Source organism: Coffea arabica, chromosome 1e, assembly GCF_036785885.1.
Source record: "Coffea arabica cultivar ET-39 chromosome 1e, Coffea Arabica ET-39 HiFi, whole genome shotgun sequence".
Lineage (NCBI taxonomy): Eukaryota > Viridiplantae > Streptophyta > Magnoliopsida > Gentianales > Rubiaceae > Coffea > Coffea arabica.
In genome coordinates this window covers 1,090,021-1,116,010 of record NC_092311.1, presented here as the reverse complement: position 1 = coordinate 1,116,010, position 25,990 = coordinate 1,090,021, and the positions used below count along the sequence as shown (strand labels likewise).

The following is a 25,990-nucleotide window of genomic DNA, read 5'->3' as shown; positions in this document are numbered from 1 at the left end:
TTCAACTATTCCACTTTTCGAAGCAATGAAATTGGGGTTTTAGGGAAAGATATGGACAAAAAATGGTGCTTTACTAGAGCTTTGGGGAGTTTCTATTTTTCTAAAGAACAAAAGGGCCTCGGTTTTGCACAAATGGGCACCAAATTTTACTAATTTTCTATAATAAGATGGTAATGTCTAAAAAATCTTGACGTGTAGCTCAACTGGATTGAAGATTATTTCAAAAAATAAATTGTTAGAATAGTATTATAACACTTTTTGTTACATGATAAATGTAAGATAAAAATGTAATTGAAAAATATTTTTGTTGAATAATAAGAAAATTTTTTTAGAATAATGGTCAATCAAAACAAACCAACTCCTTTTTTCCTTTTGCCTCATCAAAACAAAAAGGAAAAGGAAAAGGAAAAGCATGCTAAGCTATGTAATAAGATATACAATAAGGAAAAAATTAAATGATATATGCAAAGATATTAGCAGTTTTTAGTCCACAAGTCACTAAAGAAATTCTTTAGTGGTTCTTTTTTTTCTATTTTCGTATCAACGAGAGGTATTAAAGCCGAAACCTCCTATTTACAATCTCTCTCACTTTACCATCCAACCCAATCCTTCCCCCTATTTAGTGATTCTTTTACTTGCATTTTTAGTAATTCTTTTTCAGATATAAAAAATTCAAGACACCTCACATCTATGTAGAAAGAAATGCCTTTTAGACATTGATTGTGCCTTCAATTATTTTTGCAATAAAAAAGTAGGGGTATAAATTATTTATTACACATTGTAATTTATTTTTTAGTAATAATAGTGTATAATAATGTTTTGGTACGATAAGAAATCAAATAGCTTGACTTGGTTGGCCCGAACTCAACTCGAGCTTAGTGTGGATCAAGTTCGAATTGAATTTTGACCAAGTTGACTTGTGAGCGCTCATGAGTCAGCTTTTTAATTTTTATTTATTTTTTTTATAAGTGAAATGTTTTGAACCCAGAACTTTCTACTTACGATTTCTCTCAACTTACCACCCAATCCAATGCTCTTCTTCATGAGTCAATTTGATTCATTTGCAACTTTTTTTTTCCAATTCGTATTTTTTGCTTAAAATTCTATTATTTGGATGGTGTTGCTTTTACCAAACTATTACTATAGCACCTTTTCGATAATTTTGGCTCTTTACCATTAATTTTTTCATTAATTATTGACTTAAATATATTTTTTATACAAGATTTCAAATCCCCATCTTTCATTTTTTTATTTTTTTTAATGAAATAGTTTTAAATTCGTTTAAACTACTGCTTGATTTATGATACTCTTGTTTTCTCATAAGTTAATAAAAGCATAAGATTCATATGCCATCGACGAAAAATGTCTCTTTTCATGTTTCGCTAATAGTTGCAGAACTCTATTGTGATAAGCAACCGTAAAATTGCGGAGAGAGGATTGGATTGGGTAGTATGGAGAGAGGGAGTGTATTGAGTTTTTGGTATGTGAAAAATTCCAAAATTAATGGGTAATTGTCTAGGCCCGTTAAGGAGTTGTCCTACCTATTTACAGGCCAAATTAGGTTTATTCCAGCCCCAGAAAAAGTGGGGAAAAATACAGAAAATTCTGCAGAGAAAAACGACGTCTGATTGGCCTGAAATTTTAACTGAAGGTAGAGGACATCAAGTTCTACGTTCTGAACGGTGGAGATCGGATTTCAACGGCTCAATCTTTAGTTATAAATTTCGAACTGCTGCTATTTTCTAGTGAAGTTTTTCACAACTTTTGTTCTTTATTTGGGATTTGGTGACTTTGTTGATTGTTTAAGGTCATATCTCAATTGTGAACTTGCTGAAAGTTGTACTCCACTTTTAATTGGTAATAGTGGAATAATTTGTGGTGGGCTCAAGAGTCTCATGGTTTTTTCTCTTCATATTGGAGAAGTTTTCCACGTAAAAATTCTTGTGTCTTCATGTAGTTGGTTCTTTTTATGTCTACGGGCGATTTATCTTCCATTAGTGCTAGATTTTTGTCTTGCTTAAAGCTCCTAATCTATGCTAAAGAATTGGGGAGGTTTTTCACTGTGTGTTAGAGTTATTTGAAACCCGATACCTCCCAACAAAGTGTAAGTGAGAGATTCGAGACCTCTCACTTACACTAATTTTTTTTTAAAAGCATATGTAAAACTAATGGAAGCTATAGCATATTTAGAAGAAGGCTAATACCATTTTTTTTTCCAAAATGAAGAAGCCTGATGCATAACTACTTAAAAATACTTTCGTTAGTTTTTAAGTTATAAACTTTTTATTTACGGGTACCCGTTTTGTGAAAAATCTAATTTCAAAAAAATTAATTTGTCTCCCAAGTCATTGGGTGGTTCTGGCAAGTGAATTAGTTGATCATTTAAGTTCGAATGTTACTAAGTTTACTTAATTAAAAGTAAGACTTGAGTAGCCCGTTTGGATTACAACTTTTAGAATTTTTGTAAAAAAATATATTATAGCAATATCATGTATGTGAGGTAAACAACATATTATGAAATATATGGAGGGAATGTTCCAAATTTTTCCTCAAGAACTCACAATCCAAGCAGGCAAGTGTTCCAAAAAACATAGGGATTGGCGATTCTCAAAAATGGTTATATATTTCATTTTTGCCCGTAGTACCAAATTATTTCAGTCAGTATTGTTTCCTAGCACATATACATCATTTAGTAATGGTAAAACATCATTTATTGATTGTAAACTTAATTGTGAAGAGTGTAAAATATAATTCGTCATACAAGTTGACATAGGCAATTAATGTCATATTAATCCTGTATGAAATTATTAAATTAAGCCTAAAAACAGCAATATTTTAGTCGAATTAAGCTTTTAGTAATTTATTGAAATAAAGTATGGCAATTTTATAAGTTAGGAATTGGTATTTTACTAAATAATTTCTTGTGATTGTCAAGACTTGTTTACCAAGTCGTCATCTAATTATAAACAATGAATTTTATTACTATTATTATCAGTTAAGAAGAGTGAAAGATCGAGAACCTTGTTATTACTATGTGACCAATGATATATTGATAATAGGGTAAATTTCCATTTTTCCCATAGAATCCCTTGTGACTTCAAAAGTTATACATAACCCTATTCGTGATTTGAACTAAAGTGTCAAAATAATAACATGTGCATTCCGCAACAGAGTCGATTAAAACATCAAAAGGATCCCTATATAAAGTTGAAAATTATTTACTAAGTATAGGAGATTATGCATATATTTTAAAAATCATAAAGGGAATATGTGATAAAACACAAAATCATAAAAGGTTAAAGTATCATACATAATAAGTTTATATATTTTGACCACTTCAATCTTTCTAACTTTTAAATAAGAGTAATCTTGACATTTGCATAGATTCCATTACACATAATCATTTTCATTATTTTAACACTTTAGTCTAAACCACGAGAGAATTATGTATAGCTTTTAAAGTCACAGAAGAACTATATGAAAAATGCAAAATCACAAGAAGGTAAAATATAATTTATTCTCAATAATATTATTTCTCTTCTTTCACACATGCTTGTATGCGTGTAAATTGCCTCCCCACATGTATTTGTGAGTGATAAAAGTTAATCTCCTCGCTCTAATAGTTTTCAGATTCTACAGGTTCAACCAGGATTCACATATTTCAGCAATTGTTGCAAGACTTCTTCGATGGCAAGGAGCTTCACAAGAAGACCAGCCGTGATGAAGCTGTTGCCTATGGTGCAGCTGTTCAAGTCGCAATCTTGGGTGGCGGGGACAACCAGAAGATTAAGGACCTTGTACTGGTGGATGTAACCCCCATTATCTCTTGGTGTAGAACTTATTGAAGATCGCATTAATGTTGTGATCCCTAGGAACACCTCCATCCCTACTAAAATGGAGGAAGAAATCTGTATGAAATTGGAAGACAGTCAAAAGAAGAAATTGAGAAGATGGTGGAAGAAACAAAGAAGTTAAGAAAACGAGGAGTTCATGAAAAAGGTTACAACAGAGATTGCGTTAGAGGATTATATCTACATGTTGAGAAATGCTGTCAGGGATGAGAAGAGCTAAGCTGCAAACGGCAAACAACAAAAGCATTTGAGGATATGATTCAGCAGTCCATTGAATGGTTGGAAAGGAATCAGCTTACCGAGATGGAGGAGTATGAGTACAAGATGAAGGAGCTTCAGAGTATCTACAACCCAATCATCACCAAGATTTACCAGGGTGGTCTGTAGTAGGAATGTTGCTGGTTCCAAAAGCTTGAAAGTTTATTCACCAGGAAGTGCTACATAGACAAGAACAAAAAGAATACACTACCAATATGCTTTGTTAGTTTAAACTAGCCTTTGTCAAGTTCTTTTAGTGCTTCAACTCATTGCCATAGTTCAGAACTGGTGTTACAGCTTTCTTAATCAAATAGAAACAATTAGCTGTGAGCTTATAGAGATACAAAATTTCTGAGTCAAATTCCATGAAATATTGTAAGCTAGATATAAAAGCTAAAGCTAAGGCCTTGTTTTTCAGAAAAATTGCTACGTTTTCCGTGAACACATTTCCCAATCACCTTTTTACCTCACATATATCAAATCGCTACAGTAATTTTTCTACAAAAAAATCCAGAAAAATGCAATCCAAACAAGGCTTAATCTTTGTGCTCTCCAATCTCAAAAGCCAAAAATTCAAGTTTCCTTTTCCACGGACGCAGCAAGAGTACAGAACAAGTTCACATAGCACGCTTCAGGGTTCCATGCATGTTCAAATAGTTAGAGCAAAATTCTTGAAAAGAATGATAATAAAAAATCGATCCAAACTGTTCAAGCAGCCAAAGGCAAGAGAAACACCCACAGCTTGATACATGATTTTTACTCACAAATTTTAATTCTAGGTCAATCTTTGAAACAGAAAACATCTCAAAGAAAGATGTGAACAGAAGTGGATTATAATCGAAAACATACAGTAAAAGAAGACAAGTACAACAATCAAGTAGGAACACAGACATCAAGGGATCTGATATCACCTATAACCATAAGATCAAGGGACTCCTGGAAGTTTTCAGGCAATTGTTGAAATGATAAATACACGGTACAACAGCATTGCTTTTCATAGTTTATGCTTCGCCTATAATACGAGTAAGCAATCCTTTATAGATCAACAGGAGCATATGACTTAACATTTAACCTAAAGGCAATAAGCAATTTTTCTATGTTTTACAATAATAACAAATGTACTACCTAAATTATGAATCAACTAGCAAATATCAATGGTGCTATGTTGTTATATCAACTAATTATGTTTAATTCCATCCAACTAGAAGCACATATGAGCGACTCAGAAAGCATAACAGAATTTGAAAAAGAAACCTTGACTGGCATTTCACTATAGAAAGATCAACCATTTCTCAATCCAAGACGTTTTAATACATCAAAAATCAGCTACCACGATAAGTAGAAGATCTCCTCTAGAGTTATCGGCATCTTCGAAACCAATACACATCACATCCCTAGATTCTTATAATACAATCAGTCCTCAGAGCATCTCTTAAACATTCCTATAATTCTTGTGCAACTTGAAATAAAAGTTGAAAATTCTCAATCTAATAAAAGCAAAACCACTGGACCTCAATGCAAAGATTAATTAGAGAGAAATCTCCTCGCAAACTCCTTCAGAAAAAGGAAGAAAAATTAAAACAAAATGGAAGACTGAGAGCAACAACATGACAAAAGCACATAGTTGCAGGCTTCAAGAACCATAACTCTTTGTTTTTCTTTAATTTTGTTTCTTTTTTATCTAATGGACAAGGGCGATTAGCAATCAATAATCAGTTCATGCATCAAAAGGCAAGAAAAACTCGTATCCTTAACTGGCATTATTTCCAAAAAAAAAAAGTGGCAAACAAGAAAAGCAGTCAGATGCAAGCCATAGTAATTATTACTTGTTCTTAAAATGCGCAAGCGAATAAGATAGAGGGAATAACAATCACTGATCAATTCAAGAAGCAAAAGACAATCAATTGATTCCCAATCTTTACTCCTGAATTCCTGGATTGACTGAACGATATAGTTGAAGGTTGAACAATTAATTCCTTTTTATAGCTCCACATGTTAGAAGACAAAGATGTAACTTGAGACAAATGAGCAAAGCCAAGAAGGGGCAAAAGCAGTGATCATAACAAAAGCTGCAATGCATGATAAATCACTAAATATCCAAAATAATCCAGCGTCTCCTAGAAATTTTCTCTAAATACAGACTATAATTAAAATGACTTGCTCCACACAAAAATGTGCTCTACATAGTTTCTGCATCAGGTATATCTAGAGAAGCTTTCTTCTACAAACTTTGACAAAACCAAGCCCACTAGGAACAACGAGTTTTGGCGTTCAATTAAAATGCTTACTTTCTTGCACCTGATTCAAATAGAAGTCAGCATAAATTGCTTTAATATCTTTAATTCCTGAAGTTTTTAACAGATATTGAGTATTTACGAGGCATGTTAGAATGCCAAAACCAGATTTGAAATATCCACTGTTCAGCAAACGAAGCAGTCATAACATGTAAAATAACTTCTCTGACCAACAAAGAGAAAAACAATCATTTGTTCCTATTAGTACTCATCAGAACTACAAACTGATTTAGCTTCACGTAACAAAACCTTGCAATCCTCAGAAGATCTCCTGTATGACAATATTCGTTTGCAAACTGGGACTTCTAAAAATCCACCAAGAGTCATCTTTTTCAAAGCTTGCCCGTTTTGTAAAAGATGCTCAACTAGCTTTAATTCATATTCCTTCCCGTTGAACTCTGAAATTTCTATTTCCTTGAGATGTAAATTGGAACATATTGGAATAAGCTATGGCAATAGCACCTCAAATTCCTCTTCTTTAATGTTATCATCCCCAATCACCTGTCAGTTAAAAAAAGGAACAGAACACTGAATGCAATACTAGTTCATGATAAAACATTTTCAGCATGACACACCTGATCAAAGACAAGCTTCATCAGTTGGGGTGCACTTGCGATTAAGCTTTGTACCTTTTTGCCAGGAATGGATGCAGTCAAAGGCTATCTTAATATCATGATCAGTTAGGGACTGAACTTGGGTAAATGCCACCAACTCCAAACTGATCAAATTCTTGAAAGTGGGCAAGGAAAACCCAGAATCATAAAAAGCCTTCACACAAAACGAAAGAAATAGCAATTAAAATTTTCATCATTTGTGAGTGGAAGTATGAAGTTCCAATTACTCTATAACTCAAAGGAAAAACTTTAAAGTCAGGAAGAAGTTAAAGTTCAGAATAGAAAAGGCATACATCCGGAATGTACACACACAAACAACGCGATTCCACACTTTGCACTCCATTGAGTACCTTCACAACATGTGGCACTAATAGATCATGGTACGAAATGAGTAATTTAGCTCTAACAAGAGAGTTCAAGCCTTGAATGATGTCTAGTCCATTTGCAACACCTTTGTATGCCAGATGTCTGAGATTTGGCGCATTGATAAAGATTTTATGATGACTGAGAATGACGCACCCGAAATATTCATGGTCCAAACTCCTGAGAGTGTTGGACTCCACAAGAACAGTAGTATCCACATAGTAGGAACTAAGTCTCAGCTTCAGAGTTTCTATACAAGGATTACAAATATCAAGAATTTCAATTCAAATACTTCTAACCTCAGCACGGGAAAGGTCCAAAATGCAATCCACCACTAGTTCTTGAAGCAAAGGACAACCACGAATAAGCTTCTGAATGGAATCCCATCGACCAATGCGAATTGTTCCAAGTGCAATACCTTAAGGTTTGGTAAAGAAACTGACTTGGGGACTCTCAAATTCACTTCCCAGTGTAGTTTCTAACAAGTTAGTGTATTGCACGTAAAATTCACCTCCTCAGGAGATAAGCGTGGACTGTAATGACCCCGATTATAATCCACAAAAATCTTAAGTTCCTGAAGCTTGGAAGAAAGCGCAGCACTAATTAAAGAGTCAAACGCCACCCGAAACCTTTCCTCAACCGCCAAAAGAAAGAGTTCAAATTTTCTTATTGGACGATTCCCATTCCTTAGCAGAATCAGTCTATTGACAAAACTTACGAAATCAGAGAACAGGCGATCACGGGCATCCTCATCACTGTTGTCAGGGAGTTCATTCACATGCTTGCGAGGATTAAAATCGAATTCGGGTTGACAAAACAGAGGTAACAGCGGCTCCTTTGGTTGTGGGAAGAAAAGATAAAATATGGCAGAGCAGATCATCTGGAAGGTCACTGATCTTGATCCCTCCCATTTACACAAATTTTCCTGATCTTGATCTCTCCCAATTAACTAATTAATAAAATAAATACCCAAATCGGGTTTTCGAATCCTCCTCAAGAAGAGTTTAAAAGTAGCTTAGAAACCGAATGCAACTCCAACTAATATCAGATTATGCAATTTTAAAAAGTAAGTTCAACAGAGATAACACCTGGGATGAACCTTTTTGGGCGTTGGGAAGAAATCCCTAATGTCCGCTAGCTGCAGAGAATCCCTGGATTCAGCTGCTCTGCTAAACATTCTTCGACATCAATTCCTCATTTTTTTTGCATATTCTCAGCTTCTTTTTTCCCGCAGAATCTTTCTTTCTTTCCTTCTTAGCATAATCTGCGAATTTGGGGTTTTAGCCTTTTGGGTTTTATTTAGCGAGTTTGTAAAGAGCAAAAGTGCAGGATTTTGCGCAAATAGGACCTCAATTTTACTAAAATTCCACAAAGCCATAAAATCCAAAGTAAAATTTTACGTATCACACAATTCGAATCGATGAGATTTATTCCTTTTTATTCTCTTCGGAGTTTTCATTTTTCAATTATTTGTGCTGAGGTTATTTGATATTTTATTTTTCCTTTTTTTTTTGGTATTTTTGATTATCAAAACGTGTAAAATGAGAAATAGATGCTACTGTACTGTAAGTTTTTTTATTATCGCTTTTACTATGATAATAGTTGTTATCAAATCCGGGCACACAAATTAATGTACCAACATAACTTTGATATACTATTTGAATGAGATTATTTAAAGAACAAATGGTCTTATAAACAATATAATCACAACAATATATAGTTTTTATTTAGAAAAAGAAAAAAGAAAAAGAATTTAGTTAAGTTTGAGTTTTAGCTGTATAATTCTTAAAATTAGGACTTAGAACATCAATCCTATATACAAAATTGTAGTCACGAGCAAATCTATAGTAAAGGTTTTTACCCGTGTACTAAGAACTCTTCTACTCGAGGAAGGAAGTAGAAAATCACTTGTCAAATTTATTGAATGTATGAGTATCACATATAATTTTTTTTTTTTTTTTATGAAAAGAACTGTCAGTTTTAGTCGCTACAGGAGGAGAAGAGCAGGGCATTTCCTGTCAAGTCATTATCACAAGATCTTTTAATTGTAAAGAATCCATTAACAAGGATGTTTATGACATTAGTTACTGAATAAAATTTGACCATCTTAGTATTAAAGTTGGTTTAAATTTTAAACACTGGACATTGTTCCAAAGATTAAAGGAAGAGGTCCTTAATTAGTTGATAATATTAGTAGATGTGATGAATCTTAGAGGGGTAATTTTTTTTTTAATAAAATGCACTTTCAATCTTTTGTATGTAAATTTCAACAACAAATTCAAAAAACAATTGTAAAAGGACAATTTTTACCAATTTTCTTAAATGTTGTGCATTTCGTTTTTCTATACTTATTATTCATGTTTATACATTTCTTGTGGATGTATTATAGTCTATAGACATAGATCAACCAATTCTCTTTGTTGTAAGAAGTCAAAACAGTTCTACATTAAGTGGCTGCTACAAAGAGAAGTTTTACTGGCATCTAAAACACCAATAACCCTCTTGTAGTTTACAAAAAGGGAAAATGATAGCTCACAATTCAAGCAGTTTATCAGAAAGGAAATAAATAATTTAAATAAGCAAAAAAATACATAAGATTATAGGCAGATGACATTTGCACTCTGAAAAAAAAAAAAAAAAAAAGAAGTTCTGGGCAGTCCACCCTTCCTTTTTACTTAATGAAATGATACGAAACCTATCAAATATTCTAAGAGACAAAATTGCTCCTTTATGTATTCATCAATAACTTTTGTCTCTTCAATTCACTTAGTTTTTTTTTTTTACTCTTTGATTAGTTTTAAATTGTTGTATAACTAGTAACAAAGGAAATTCGTAATAACCAGTGGTTAGGAGAGGGCTCTTCGAGTTTTTTTACTTTGAGATTTACAGTTTGAATCATTTGCCTGATAGTTGGATGGGTAGGGCATGGGGAGGGTAGGAGGATATTAAAAAAAAAACAAAGAAAATTCCTAATAATGATGATACTTAAAATACCATGTTTATGTGAGTTATCTGACAACCCTTGAATAAATTACTAAATTTTGTGGTTTCAAATTGTCTATTACTTTTGAATATTTTTTTAGTATTTTTCAAGTGGATTTGTATAACTTTAAAAAAAATGTTAAAGTTTTTCTAAAGAATTTAAAAATGAAGATTTTGTTAGTCAGCCTGTAGAGGTCTCCATAAAAGTAATGCAAAAAGATAATAAAACTATACCTTGAAGATAATTTTAGCATTCAAATGATTGGAGAACCTAGTCTATGGATGTTTATGTCATTTTTAACAATAATAAGGATGTGGTGATTGGAGTTTCTATTTAAAGTGCTGATATCAATTGCCTAAAATTAGTCTTATATGCACTTCTTGTGCATACAATAGATGTACGATATATATGTAAAATATGATTTTAAATTCAAATAAAAATTAGTTGTTGCGCATAAAAACTCGTTTATGCATTTTCAGTGTATAGAATAATTAATCCAAACACATATTAGCTCAACTCTAAGTGATAGTATGGATACTGTTATGGTTGCTTCTCATCTTCAAAAGCAAAATATAAATTCAAAAGCACCTATTTTACTGCTTTTGATTCAAATATTTTTGCCTTCAAAAAAAAGGAAAGGCTAATACATGTTATGAAATAGCAAGATCCGAAAAAGCTATATTTTGTATTTTAAAATCAACTGCTAAATAGTGTCTAAATCATGAATTGGGCTTCATGTGAATGCCGTATGATGTCAAATTGATTATCGGACGACAACAAAATCTACAGTAAAGCCATAGCCTAAGTTCACTAAGGATTTTCCCAGCAAACAAAAGCTCCTCTGCTAATCTGTGAATTAAATTGTGAAATGTATTTCTTCGTGCCCGAACTACTTAATTGGATAACATAAACTAAGAACTTCTGGGTGAATATGGACAAGATAAATGAGAACAAAAATCTTGAAGAGAATGCCAATCAACAACCAGTCCAAACTATTCAAACAGCCAAAGGAAAGAAAAACACCCATAGCTTGATTCGTGATCTTTAATGACTTGAAGAGATTTTAATCTAATTCTCATTCAACATCAGTTATAGAAGGAAGGAGAGTTGGATTGGGTGATACGAGAGAGGGAGTGTAAGTGATAGATCTCAGGTTTGAGACCTTTTACTTGCACTACTGAAAAAAAAAAAAAAAACACTTAGTTACAGAGAACAATCTCAAGAAAAAGGGAGTCATATTAAGGGAAAAAAATGTAAATAGAACAAGATTTTGATTTTCTAAAGAAAACTTGGAGTAGCAAAAGACGATACCTAAATATAAATAAGTAAAAGATAGGACGAAAAGACATCAAGGGATCAGATATGACCTATATATAACCCAAAAGTGAAGGAACTTGTAGAAGTTTTTGCAGGATGTTTGCTCCAGCTAAGAGAGAGCATGCAATCCTTTATAGATTCAACAAGAGCTTATGCTGGCTTACCTTTTAGCCAGGGCAATAGCCAATTTTTTTCAATATTTCACGATAACAACAGCTGTGCTAAACTAATTCTCTCTGCTCTTTACTTCGATTGTTAGTTTTCTCCTTAGGTTTTCTGTTTTCGAGAGCAAAACCAGCAATGGTGTTATAACCATTTCTTTGACCTACCACTCCTCCTAGAAGCTCATAGGAATAAGCAAGCATTACACAGAATGAAAAAGAAACCTGTAAGAAGCTATAAAAGAGATGTCCGATCTGACTCGAACAGGATTAGTTGTAGATCGTAAAACAGATGTAGATATCAGTGGTTTATAACCCAAAAAAACAAAAAAGAAACATTGACTAGTATTTCAATATAGATAGATCAACCATTCCGAAATGCAAGAAGCTATAAATATATCAAAATCAGCTACCGTGATGAGTAGAAAATTCCGTGTCCAGAGTTATCAGCATCTTCAAGGCCAATAAACCTCACATCTCTAGCTTCTTACAAGTTACAACACAATCTGGCACTCCTGCGAGCATCTCTTGAACGACCATATTCTTGCATGACCTGAAGGCTTTACAAATCCACCAATAATCATCTTCTTTAAAGCTTCTCCACTTTGCAAAAGACACTCAACTAGCTCAAATTCGTATTCATCTTCAGAGAATCTGTTGATTTGTATCACCTTGAGATGTTTTATGAAGCACATTTGGAGGACCTCAGACGACGGACACTCAAAATCAAAAAAATCATCATCTTGGGCCACCTGTCCATAAAAAGAATATTACAAGCAAAAGATCCCATGAAATTCTAATTCTATGGCAAAACAGTTGATCATTACGATATCTCACCTGATGAAGAACAAGTTCTTCAATCCTAGGGACGCTCTCATTTAACTTTGATAGAGCGTAGCAGCTGGGCATAGCATCAATTTTCAATCTGATTAAATTGTTGAAAGTTGGCAACGACAATCCAAAATCAGCCAAAGCCTTCATTCAAATGAGAAAAATGCTTAGAATAGTTTAAATGAATCCCAAATTGTAAAAGAAGAACGTAAATATACCTCTAGGGAATATTTGGTTAGTTCCAGTGACTTCACACTTTGCACCGTATTAAAAAGCTTAAACACATGCTGACATGTTGCTTCATCATCAATCCAAGGAATTTTTATTTTGGCACTAACAAGAGATTTTGGGCTCTGAATAAAGTTTGCCCCATACGGATCAGCATGAAAGGCCAAAGATTTAAGATTGGGAGCATTTATACAGATGATAGAATTTCTGAAACATCCACCATCATATTCCAAATTTTCGAGACTATTTGATTTGACAACAACAGTATATTCAGCTCTTGAGCAATCAAGTATCAGTTTTCTCAATGAACCGGAAATATCAACAACTTCAACTATGATATGTCTGAAGCCATATGTAAAGCGAGTGAAGCCTAACTTCAGTTCTTCAAGTAAAGGGCAACCCTGCACAAGCCTCTTTATGGTATCCTTATCCACCAATCTCAATCTATCAAAGTGCAGTAACTTAAGATTTGGTAAACAAACAGAATCAGGGACAATCAAATCCACATCTGGCCAGCCTAGTTTAACAGAAGTTAGTGTTCTGCACATGAACACTCCTGCTCCCGCAGGGGATAAGCTGTTGGTAGGATCGTACTTATATTCTAAATGAATTTCAAGTTCTTGGACTTTACTCAATAATGCAGTAGATAGCAATGCCTGAATTCCCGGCAAACAGTAATCGTGAACTCTCTGAATAGAGAGCCTAAATTTTCTAATGGAACGCACATTCCTGCACAGAATCACTCTGTAGCCAAAACTTATGAAACTAAAGAAACGACGAAAGTAAGCATTTTTCTTGTACTCGATGTTTTCACCAGAGGAGTCATAAAAATTGAATCGGAGATCAATATCTGGGATCAAAGTGAAAAGGTATCTCCATCTCCTGGATAGAACAGAGGTAACTGCAGCTTCTTTGGTAGGGATGAACGATAAAATGTGGCAGAGAAGATGCTCTGGAAGATTACTGATCCTATCAACGTCAGTAGCATAAACATCATCTGGGATGGTTTTAACAGCCTTCTGTCTATAACCCAACATCATTTATTTTCTCTTTTTACGTAGCATTACATAATTTGAAAGAAAGGGATTTTTTTCAAGAAATTTCAGATAAAGCTCTAACCTTTTACAAAAGAGGCAACAGAAATAGATAAAGAGAACCTGGAACCAAGAGAGGCTAAAACGGATGGGGAATTGAATTGAATCAGTTGAAGAAATCCCCCCAACTGTTTTAAGCAGTACTAATATTGCAGAGGAGCCAAGAAATCAGCAGCAGCAGCTGCCGTCATCTGTGGTCTTCGAAATTGAAACTCCTCATCTTCTTTTTTCTATCTACAAACCCTATATTCTTCTCAAAAAATCCACGATTATCTGAAATGAATCACATAGGTGTAGGTGTTTAGAGATTAGAATATACTAATGACTTTTAACTATTATTAACTTTTGCTTGAGTTAATTACAATTTATCCCTTAATATATATATCCTGATTTTTAGTTTTCCCCCTAACCTTTATATATACTAATGTTCAAGGCACGCAACAATGTGTGTGTAACTAATGGAAAAATATTTGTAAAATTTTTTGAATGTATTTATTGAAATTATTTTCGAGAGAATTCGTTTTACAATTGACAATAAAAATGTGAAAAATTCACAAAAATAAAATCTATAAACAGATAATTAATTGGTGGTAAAACATAACCATAACCGGTAGTTGCTAAAAAAAAGATTTATTAAATATATTGAGATATAGAATAGTAAGAAATACATGTTATTTGCTAAAAGGACTTGTAGTAGTTTAGAAAAAAAATATAAAATGACAAAATGTGTTTACATCAAAAATCCCCTCTACCATTATATATACTAGTAATCAACATGCACTCGATGTGTGTACAAGTGATAAAAAAATCTTCTGTTGAATTAACGAATGTAGATTCATTATTTCGCAACAAATCTAGTAGTAGGAAATTTAAAATGTTAATACAAAAAAATCATAAAAATTGAACAGAAAATTAAATCAAGCAAGTATCTATAAATGGTTATGTTTAAGTGATAAACATGTACTTCATTAGTTGTGTGATGTTAATGGTTGAGTTGAAGTGGATTAGTGGTAAGAAGTCATTTGAAGGATTAAAAAAAATAATTCTAAAAAGTGGCAATAAATTGTTTACACCAAATCATTTGCTCCCAGTTTATTATTGTAGAGATTAGTTATGTGAAGTTAGTGGTCGAGTTGAAGTGGATTAGTGATGAGAAATTATTTAAAGAGTAAAAAAGAATTCTAAAAAGTGATAACGGATTGTTTATATCAAACCATCTGCTCCTGCTTTATTATTGTATGTGTATACACACACACACACATTAGTTTCAAGGGCCAACTGTGATGACCCAAACAAAAATTATAATTATTTTCTCACCTCCCAACTATTTATATTTTTATTTAAATTATATTTTATAACATTTGCATTCATTTAGTGATTTACTTGTTAATTGATAAGTGAGTTTCTCTTGCTTGTTTATTTTAACTTTTGAGCAATTAAATTCTTAAAAATTGTTGATTTTGCGACTTATTGGTGAATTTGGCCAAAACCCTAGGAGAATATAAGTTGAGACAATAGTGAAGTTAAGAAAAATTTTGGGAGTTAAAAGAAGGTTAGAAAAGCTAAGGGTGGATAGTAAGAAAGCTTAAACGGGAGACACTATTGGGCACTATTTAAAGTTGACCTTGCAAACTTTTCTTGTGGCTTGTATGTTACCTCCAAAAACAACCAAAAAACCTTCATTTCTTCTTCTTGGCTAGCCGAACTTGAGAGAGGAAGAGAGAGAGAGAAATTTCTTCCTTCTTGAAAATTTTGAAGTTCCAAACTTTCCTTCCGCCCAATCTACTTGCACCGTTGTAAGATCTTGAGAAAAAGAGACTCCTAGGGGTTGGTCTTGCCATCATCTTGAGTGAATCTTGCTAGGATTTGAAGTTTTGAAGAGGTAAGTGACTAATCTACTTCACTCTTTTGTTTTTCAAACAATTGTGGACTATATCCTAGTAGATTTGTAGCTAGAAAGATTAAATTTTTTATGGGTTTCTTTGAAAACTTGATTTAGGTAGAGGACTTGAGGAAAAATTTCTTGTGTTTCCATGGCAAGTTAGGTAGAGGACTTGAGATTCATTCTTTACTTTTATGATGAATGTTGTAATAGATTTTGGTGCTTTAAAACTTGATGTTGTGGCTTGTGTATATTTCTTGGAAAGCTTGAATCTTGGTTGGTTTGTTGCAAATTGTGGTGGAAAAATTCTGTTTTGAAAGCTTCATGCTAGCCAAAATTTTTGAGTGTTGCTAGCCCTTATTTTTCAAGAAATTTTGGGGGAAATCTTGCTCCACAAACTTTGTAGACATTAAATTTTGATTGCAAGTTGGATTTGAACCAAAAATCATGAGCTTAAGTGGGAAGGATGGCCCCTCCTTGGCAGCTCATCTGGCAGCGCTCGCCTCCTTAGGAGCGCTTGCCAGGGGTTCGAGTCGTGCAGGGTTACCGTGCTCGGGGGGATGGGGCCTCTCCTCCCGGGCCGCTGGGGATTAGTCGAGCCGCCTTCGGGTCTTGACCCGGACACCCCAGTGTCGACAAAAAAAAAAAAAAAAAAAAAAAAGTGGGAAGGATGAGTCGGGTGTTGCTGAAAATTTTGTTCTGCATGAAACTCTAAGCAGTTTTGGAAAATCTGTCATATCTTGTTGTAGAAAAATTTAAATTAAGTTCTGCTTCTTTCCTTTGAAACTAGATTCAGAGCAATTTCTACTATGAAAATTTCAGAATTTTTCTCAATTTCTATGAATATCTGTGATTTTCCAAAATTGACTGAATTTTTACACCTGCTCGGTTTTTTTACGTGATAAAGCAACAACTTGAAACTGGAATTTGCCTGATTTGTGGACAGAATCTCGCTAATGTTCCTGGGAAATTGTAGCCCTTTGAGTCTATATTCCAACAGTATAAAATTTATAAATTTTGGACTTACGAACCTCGAGATATGATTTTTCAAACAGCATCGCGCAAAACTAGAGAAAATTCTATTTTTCTAAAGTTGTACTTGCTTTCATTTCCAACTTCAAGTTGGAGTTGTTGAATCATTTGAACTTGGTTTTATGATTGGAATTGAGGTTTTCTCACAGTTTTATGCCTTTGAAATTGAATAGTGATTGTCGATTGTTAGAAACCGAGTTTCCCTACTAGCCCTTAGTTATTATTCGAATAGAGTGTGGCATGAAATCCTTATTCGATGCTGCTAAAGGTTTAGTATAGGACTTATGAAGAAGAATTTTAGCTATAACTTGGTACTAAGATGGTGAATTTGTGGCTTTTACATTACTATGCCTTGTTAACCCTTGGATCACTACTTATACTTGGATTTTCACTTAAAACTAGGGTGTTTTAAAGAACGAGTGGCTTTTCTTCCCGAGTCGCTTATTGAACGTTATTATATCATCTTACTATATTCTTGCCTCATTTGAAACCTTATTTTTCCCCGTTTAAATTTGTATTTTTGACTTTAGTATCAAAAGTTTTCCCTTGTGGTTTGAGCAAGGATACATGATACTTTTAACTAAAAGCTTGCACTTAAGGGCTCAACTACTTTAAAACATTTGAACAATGTATTAAGTCACAGGTTTTGAAAGCGAACCCCCGGACCCTATCACCGAGGAAAGTTAACTTTTCTCAACGCGGTGAGTGTTTTAAATGCATGTTGCACTTCATACTTGCTTGACATACGTGTGTCCTGTGAAATTGTTTGTTATTGAACTATTTAATATTTGACTTGGGTGAACATGTACTTTATCTTGTTCAATCCCTTTCTTGTTTGTACTTGTCCTGTTAGTTGTTTGGATTGTTGTCCCACCAACTGTTTATTGTTAACTGTTATTTTATAATTATTTTGATTGGTTGGTTGGGCCGTTATCCCATCAACACAACTGTATGTTGGGAATTCCAAAACCCTATTGGTTAGTTATTCGAGTCGATCCGGTAAGGGCCTGATCGATTAGATAACGAACCCTGGCTCTACTATTTTGTCGAGTGAAGTGTTATCTTCTCGACTAATTGGTATGATTGAGTATTACCACCACTATTTATTGTCACGTGCAGGCCCGGTATAGGGGTGAAACGGTGGACGGGAATTGGAGTAAAACGGTGTTCTATAGTTATTGGTTTGATAAATGTTGACAAAGTGTCAACCACCTGCAAGATGTCCGAGCTACATGGGTCTTGGAAGCCGTTGTATCCTTGAATTGGATTGTTACTTCTTAACTTGCACTTCAAGTATTTGTCTTATTCTTTCTTGAAATAGTCTTAAATTAAATGTTCTTGTTGGTTTGACTGCATGATTTTCTGATAGCCTCATTGGACGAAAGCTCACTGTATCTTTGTTTTCCTTAACAGGGGAAAGGTGTTAGCACCCTGAGAGAAGTGAGCATGCCTGCACTTGATATATTTTGTATTTCGTACTTTTGGGCTGTATACTGAATCTTGAATTATGTATTATAGTAATTTGGTGGTTACTATACTTAGGGTGATTATAAGTAATTATATTGGCAAAATATGATTAAATGATTGGCGTAAAAATTAATTTCTATAAAGGTAAAATTAAAAATTTAAAAGATGACAAAAAGTGTTTTATACCAATTGCCATTGCTCAAACATTATATGTTGTATAGATATCACCCGTTATATATAGTATACATATAGATATCTATATCTATACAATAATAAAAGAAGAAAGGTGGCAGTTGGAGTCAACACTATTTAAGAGAGTTATGGGAGATTATATCACCGGCCCTATCATGCCCATCTTTTTAATTTGTTTTCATCTTCTCTCTTTTCTTCCTTTCCCAAATCAGTTATTCTGTATCAATTTTTTTTATTTTGATCAAATATTAAATTCATCTATCCATCAATTTCCTTTTTAAAGCTTTTATTCATCAAAGAATTAAGTTTTAGTGCATTTACGTACTATTAGTATTTCATCACTTGTAGAGATCCTACATCAATTTATCTGTCATTTATTTGTTACAATTCAGTCTAATCAAAAGTTTAGAATGGTCATTCTTTAATTTAGAAAACTGCAAATAAATGATATACAAGATAACCACACATGGAAACTCTGAGCCCCATGTAAACTCAATCCTTATCCTACTCTATAGAGTCCATCAGGCATTGGTCCGAAACACAAGGACGATAAGCAAAGTAGAAATTCTGTAAAACACTAGTTCATAAACTGTACTTAGTCCATTCAATTTCAAGGGAAAAAAAGTTTCTTTTTTCATGCCTTGTTGAACTGCAGGTTGTTCACTCAAAAAAAAAGGGGCAAATTACATTTTATCCCTTGTGATTTAATATTTTTTAAATAACCCTTTCATGGTTTCAAAAATTATACATAACCCCCTCATGGTTTGAATTGAAGTGTCAAAGTAACAAAAATAGTCAATCGTAACGAAACTCCTAAAAATGTCGAAATTACCCTTATAAACACATGACACACTAACCCCATATGATTTTTATGTTTTACAATATAACCCCCTTATGATTTAATACTTTACCAAATAACCCTCTTATGATTTTCAAAATCAACACATAACCCCCTTGGTTAATAAATAAGTTTTAACTTTACATAAGGGTATTTTTGACATTTTAGGTGACTCCGAATAATCATTTCTGTCACTTTGCCACTTTAGTTCAAACCATGAGAGGGTTATGTATAGTTTTTGAAATCATACGAGAGTTATATAAAAAAAATACTAAACCACAGTGGGGTAAAGTGGAATTTGCCAAAAAAAAAAAAAAACTACAGGTTACCATCCTTGTGCCGCCTCAATTCATCCACACCAACGACAAAGGACAGGAACTTAATGAGGAAAGATGCGGCAATCTTGATGGATCTTTAAGCTTCATAGGTCAAGAAGTTTACATAATTGGTTCCTCCTCTGCTGCACGAATCAAAGGGGAAACATGGATTATATCACATGCAATCCTGTTACAAGAGAATTCCGAAGCCTTTAAGACCTCTGTTACGAAAGATAGAATAAGATCACAATCCATACCAGGAGAGACAAAAGAAAATGAAGAGCATCTCTTGGTGATGATGGATGAATGAATGATATTAAAGAATCAAGGAGAAGTACAAGAAGAAGTAGAATGTGGAAAAGTCTGGATATTGGAAAATGACAACTGACTCCATCTCTCCTTCCCTCTGGCCTTTCATCCTTGTGGCCTTCACAGAGTTAGTTACACAGAATCTGTTTCAGAAATGATACCGACGTTGACAGCTAACTAACTGACTACTAACTACCCTTGTAATCGCTTTTTGAATCTTGCTCTATACGTGACTATTACACGGTTATTATAACATGGTATTTACACCTTGCTCCTTACATTATATGGTAATTGCACCTGTATTAGTATTTCTACCGTATCATATGCCCCCTCTCGAGAAGGTCCTTGTCCTCAAGGACCGAATGTGGGGAACTTCTGGTGTAAATCATGCCAAAATTCCCATGTAGCATCCTCAGGGAAGGAGTTGCTCCATTGCACCAATACCTGAGTACGTAATTGCTTGATTCCCCCTCTTAACTATTCTTCTATCCAAAATTGCAAATGGTTCCAACAGCAAGTGTCCTTGATTAGTGGTAGTAGCTAGCAAATACAGAGTGATAGGTTGCTGACCTACCTTCTTCTTGAGTAAGGAAAAATGAAATGTAGAATGAATCTTAGCATGAGCAGGGAGCTGTAATTTATAAGCCACCTTCCCTATATGTTCCAAAACAGGAACAGGGCCAAAATATCTGGGAGACAACTTCTGGCAACTAGAAGATTTGAGGGAATGTTGTCTATAGGGTTGTAGCTTCACATACGTTAAATCCCCCACCTTAAACTCCCTATCAGATCTGTGCTTATCGGCTAAGTGTTTCATTCGGTGTTGAGCATTCCTGAGATGATGTTTGAGGGTATGCAGTGCCCTTTATCTAGCAGCTAAACTCCTATCTATAGCATCCACTGTAGCTGATCTAGGTAGATAAGGGGTATGCACAGGGGGTACTTGACCATAGACAATCTGAAATGGTATGGTCTTGATGGCTAAATGGAAGTTGGTATTGTACCAATACTCAGCTAAAGGTAAGCATGAGTACCAGGCCTTGGGGAAGTAACTTGTCATGCATCTAAGATAATTCTCTAAGCACCTATTCACCACTTCAGTTTGCCCATCTATCTGAGGGTGGTAGGAGATAGAAAATTGCAACTGGACCTTCAAAAGCTTGAATAACTCCTTCCAGAACTGACTAAGAAAAATAGGGTCTCTGTCACTCACAATGGTCTGAGGTAGGCCATGTAACTTGAAAATGTGATCCATGAAAGACTGAGCAACATCCATAGCAATGTAAGGGTGTGATAATCCACTGAAATGAGCATATTTGCTGAGTCTAATCAGGGTAACCTATTTCCCGTGTGATCTAGGAAGACCCTCAATGAAATCCATTGAGATATTAGACCAAATATGCTCAGGGACTGGCAAAGGTTGCAGTAAACCTAGGTATGTTGACAGATCAGATTTATGTCACTGACAGGTGTCACAAACTGTGATGAAATCATATACATCCTTGTACATTTGCCTCCAATAGAAAAGTGCCCTTCAGTTTATGATATGTGACTAGAATTCCAGAGTGCCTCCCGAATGAGCTGGAGTGCCATAATTCAATCAATTGTCTCTTGAGTGCCATATCAATCCCCATTACCAACTTTCTTTTCCTTCTCAGCTGTTGATGATCCCAATTGTAATGTTTGAATTTAGATGTATCTCCATAAGAAAGCTGCCTAATAATTTCCTGAGCCTTAGGGTCGTCCCTCCAAGATTGTTGTATCTTAGTTAGGAGGTTAGTATTGATCCCAATAAGAGATTGGAGGACTGCTGTTTGGTGTGGTTGCCTAGACAAGGCATCAGCTGTAACATTCTCAATACCCTTCTTATACTGCACCTCATAATCATACCCCATGAGTTTTGACAACCATTTCTATTGGCTAGGGGTAGAAATTTTCTGATCCATCAAATACTTGAGACTTTGGTGATCAGTCTTGATAATGAAATGCCCCCCTAGTAGATATGGCCGCCATTTCTGTACTGCATTCACTACAGCCAGCATTTCCTTCTCATAAACTGACATTCCCTGATGTTTAACTGCTAATGCCTTGCTAAAAAATGCTATGGGTCTCCCCTGTTGTAAAAGAACTACACCAATGCCATTGTTAGAGGCATTAGTTTCTACTACAAATTCCTTTGAAAAGTCTGGGAAAGCCAACACAGGCGGGGAAGACATCGTAAACTTTAACTGGTTGAATGACATGGTTGCCCCTTTGTGCCAAGAAAAAGCATTTTTCTTCAGTAGATCAGTCAAGGGGTGTGCCATTTTGCCATAATCCTTGATAAACTTGCAATAGTAACCTGTTAATCCCAGAAAGCCTCTCAACTTCTTAATGTTCTTAGGTGTAGGGCACTGTTGAATGCAAACAATTTTCTGAGGATCTGCACTAACCCCCTCAACTAAAATCAAATGCCCCAAGTATTCAATTTGGTTAGCAGCAAAAGAACATTTGGTCTTCTTCACCTTGAGTTGATGTTGGACCAAGGTATCAAATACAATTGTCAACTGTTGCAAGTGTTCACTCCAAGACTTACTGTAGATTAATATGTCGTCAAAGAAGATCAGCAGAAACTTCCTCAAGAAGGCTTTGAAAATGTTGTTCATTAGACTCTGGAATGTTGACAGGGCGTTGGTTAACCCGAATGTCATCGCCATAAATTCATGATAACCATATTGGGTTCGGAACGCAGTCTTAGAGATGTCATCTGGTTGCATTCTGATCTGGTGGTACCCCGACCTTAAGTCCAATCTAGTAAAAACAACAGCTCCAAATAGCTCATCCAATAATTCTTCAATAAGTGGTATAGGGAACTTGTCCTTTATAGTGGCCTTATTCAACTCTCTATAGTCCAGACACATCCTCCATGTGCCATCCTTTTTCTTGACTAAGACTACTGGGGAAGAAAAAGGGCTATTACTAGGTCTGATAATTCCACTGTTTAACATTTCCATCACCAATTTCTCGATTTCACCCTTCTAGAATGTTGGCTATTGATATGGTCTAACATTGATAGGCTACACCCCCTCTTTAAGGTAGATTCTATGATCACGTGTTCTAGCAAGGGGTAATTCAGTAGGTTCTTCAAACACTTCATTGTATTTAAGCAAAATCAAGTCCAGTTGAGACTAATAGCGTTTTGCCTTCATGTCAATTTCTGCAATCAGACAGCTTGAGATGCTCTCCCGGCTGTTCATCTGATTTATAGAAATGAAGCATAGCTGAGCTAAGTCAATCTATTCTGGCTTATTCAAGAGTTTTTGCATTTGCCTCCTCGGAATCAGCTGAGTTGATTGCTGCTTGGATCCCATTAATGCCACTTTGCTACCCCTATGTATGAACTCCATCTTTAGCTTTGCAAAATTCCATTCGACATCACCTAGATTGGAAAGCCATTGCATTCCCAATACTACTTCACATCTCCCAATAGGTAAGACCAGCATATCTCCTTCAAATTCTTGTCCTTGCATTCTCCACCGGAATCTTGGACACAGAGTGGTGGTTGTGAGCGAATTTTCATCTGCTACTACTACCCTCACAGGATCAATCTGCAATGTCTTAAGGCCAAACTTTTTCACCACCTCTGGATGCAAAAAATTGTGAGAGCTTCCACAATCTCTAAGGGCACTAAAGGCCTTCTTGCCAATATTGCCATGCACTCTCATAGTGCTGAAATTGGGGACCCTCAAGCTACTTATGGCATTTGTTGATATTTGTGCTAAATCACTTTCTGTCACTATTTCCCCTTCTTCTCCTTCATGATCTACCCCCTCCAGGGCCTCCTCAAGTTCTTCGACATACTCAATCCTGTATAGCTGCCTTTTCTTGCATTGATGGTTGGGACCATACTTCTCATCGCACCAGTAACACAACCCCTTGGCCCTTCTCTCTTCCAATTCTGATGTATTCAAGAATCAAGATGGCCTTTTTTGCTCTTCTAAATTACTCCCCTTCCTCCGTCCAGGTCTAGGCAACAAAGGGATGTCACTGGTACTAGTGTTTCCAGGGTAACCGTAGTTGTCATAGGTACCCTTGGAGTAAGAGCTTGAAAACCTTGGTGGTCCACCATATTTACCTTGCCTTAGCGAATTCTAGATTTTAGCTTCTTCTATCTTTGCCAAACCAACAATATGTTGTAAGTCCCGAGGCATGAACATCCTTACAGCCAATTGAATTTCTTCCTTCAAACCCCTTATAAAATAGCTCACTGCATACTGTTCAGGAAGATCCACTCTGTTTAACAATTGTTCAAATGCATCTTGATATTCCTTTACTGACCTGGTCTGTCTTAAACCCTTAAGGTCTCCCATGGGGTCATCATAGAGACAATCTCCAAATCTTGATCCCAATGCTCTCACATATTCCTCCCACGCAGGTAGATCTCTAGAAATTCTAGCCTTCATAAAGACTTGGTGCCATTGAAGAGCCTTACCTTCTAAATGCATGGCTGCAATTCTGACTTTAGCTTCAGATGGAGTCTCATCTATTTCCAAGAACCGATCACATTTATACAACCAATTCTTGAAACCTTCGCCTCCAAATGTGGGAAGCTCCATACGGGAGAATCAGGTGGGAGCCTGTTAACTCCCCCCACCGCATTTCACTGGCTAGTCTCAGATGCCTATGGGGATCCTTGCTATCCTTGACTCCACTGATTATAGACTTCCAGAATCAAATCCTTGAGAGCTCCTATTTCCCTTTCGATCGAATTTCCTGTTTTCCTGACCTCTAGTGCCTTCCGCCATTACTCCTTTCTTCGGCCTGAGCTAGGGCGAACCTAGCTCTGATGCCACTGTTACGGAAGACAGAAAAAGATCACAATCCACACCAGGAGAAATGAAAGAAAATGAAGAGCATCTCTCGGTGATGATGGATGAATGAATGATATTATTGAATCAAGGAGAAGTACAAGAAGAAGTAGAATGTGGAAAAGTCTGGATATTGGAAAATGACAATTGACTCCATCTCTCCTTCCCTCTGGCCTTTTATCCTTGTGGCCTTCACAGAGTTAGTTACACAGAATCTGTTTCAGAAATGATACCGACGTTGACAGCTAACTAACTGACTACTAACTACCCTTGTAACCGCCTTTTGAATCTTGCTCTACACGTGACTATTACACGGTTATGATAACATGGTATTTACACCTTGCTCCCTACATTATATGGTAATTGCATCTGTATGAGTATTTCTACCGTATCAACCTCACAAAGCTTATTACTACTCGGTTGTAGCCTTCGTTTGCAAAGGAAATCGTCTAACGTCCTTGGGTGAGGTTCATTATGAAGTTATCAAAGCAGCGGTTTCAAATCCTTGTATATTTGATAGAAAGCTGGAGTTGGACAAGTATTCTTCTGCTACAGATAGAGGGACCAAGACAAGTTTCTATGTTGAGGGATTTGTGATTGAGGAAGGCATCTATTGGACATGTATACATAGTTGCCTTTTATCTTACGATCGGGCAAAGCAAACATGCAAAAGCGATGGAGGCTCCAGAGCAAGATGACCAAAGGTTTGGCCGTTCTGCCAGTTAATTTGTTTGGTCATTCTCAAGGAAAGATACAAATACAATATGTCAGACACGACTACAAGAAGAACTCATCAATGGGTCGTGAAGCATAGAGTAAGATTGGATGAGGCGATTCCTGAGATTTCTATAGGACTTCTGCAGAAAGGTGGCTTTGGTATTCGAAGTTTTCATCTTCAAAGCTCTCAGCTGGTGTAAGTAAACCGGCCAGGGTCTATTACAATTTGGTCTGATTGTTGTGCTTTTTACTTTATTTGATATACAATTACACTACATTATTGTATTTGCGATAAAAGTGGTATACATACATAAAATATTTGACATATACTTAGTACAATATTAGGATGTGTCTGTACACCAAAAATTTAAACATGTACCACGACTAGACGGAAC

General features: G+C 35.3%; 1 protein-coding gene and 1 long non-coding RNA gene across 8 annotated transcripts; both read right to left on the bottom strand.

The window, feature by feature from the left end:
- Window positions 1-3,485: 3,485 nt before the first annotated feature.
- LOC113699708 (uncharacterized) lies at window positions 3,486-8,651 on the bottom strand. 7 transcript variants are annotated; one of them, XR_003450465.2, is made up of 3 exons: window positions 7,311-8,651; window positions 6,979-7,171; window positions 3,486-6,904 (listed from the first exon to the last, which is right to left on the bottom strand). It is a non-coding gene; the product is annotated as an uncharacterized lncRNA (long non-coding RNA). The 7 variants fall into 7 exon arrangements; XR_003450462.2 differs by having other exon boundaries at window positions 7,033-7,171; XR_003450466.2 differs by having other exon boundaries at window positions 7,033-7,171; window positions 7,680-8,651.
- Window positions 8,652-12,074: 3,423 nt separating this feature from the next.
- Window positions 12,075-14,389, bottom strand: LOC113699701 (F-box/LRR-repeat protein At4g14103-like). The gene is made up of 3 exons (XM_027220061.2): window positions 12,891-14,389; window positions 12,679-12,816; window positions 12,075-12,593 (listed from the first exon to the last, which is right to left on the bottom strand). Exons 1-3 carry the CDS (start codon window positions 13,938-13,940, stop codon window positions 12,336-12,338), a joined length of 1,446 nt encoding a protein of 481 aa, XP_027075862.1. The 5' UTR covers window positions 13,941-14,389; the 3' UTR covers window positions 12,075-12,335.
- Between the last annotated feature and the right edge of the window lie 11,601 nt (window positions 14,390-25,990).

Bases quoted from the DNA above. Each gene is read 5' to 3' on its own strand.
- LOC113699701 (XM_027220061.2), bottom strand. From the start codon at position 13,940: ATGATGTTGGGTTATAGACAGAAGGCTGTTAAAACCATCCCAGATGAT. The intron at 12,817-12,890 runs GTATATTTACGT...ATTTGAATGAAG, and splicing joins TAACCAAATATTCCCTAGAG to GCTTTGGCTGATTTTGGATT. The intron at 12,594-12,678 runs GTGAGATATCGT...TTTTATGGACAG, and splicing joins AAGAACTTGTTCTTCATCAG to GTGGCCCAAGATGATGATTT.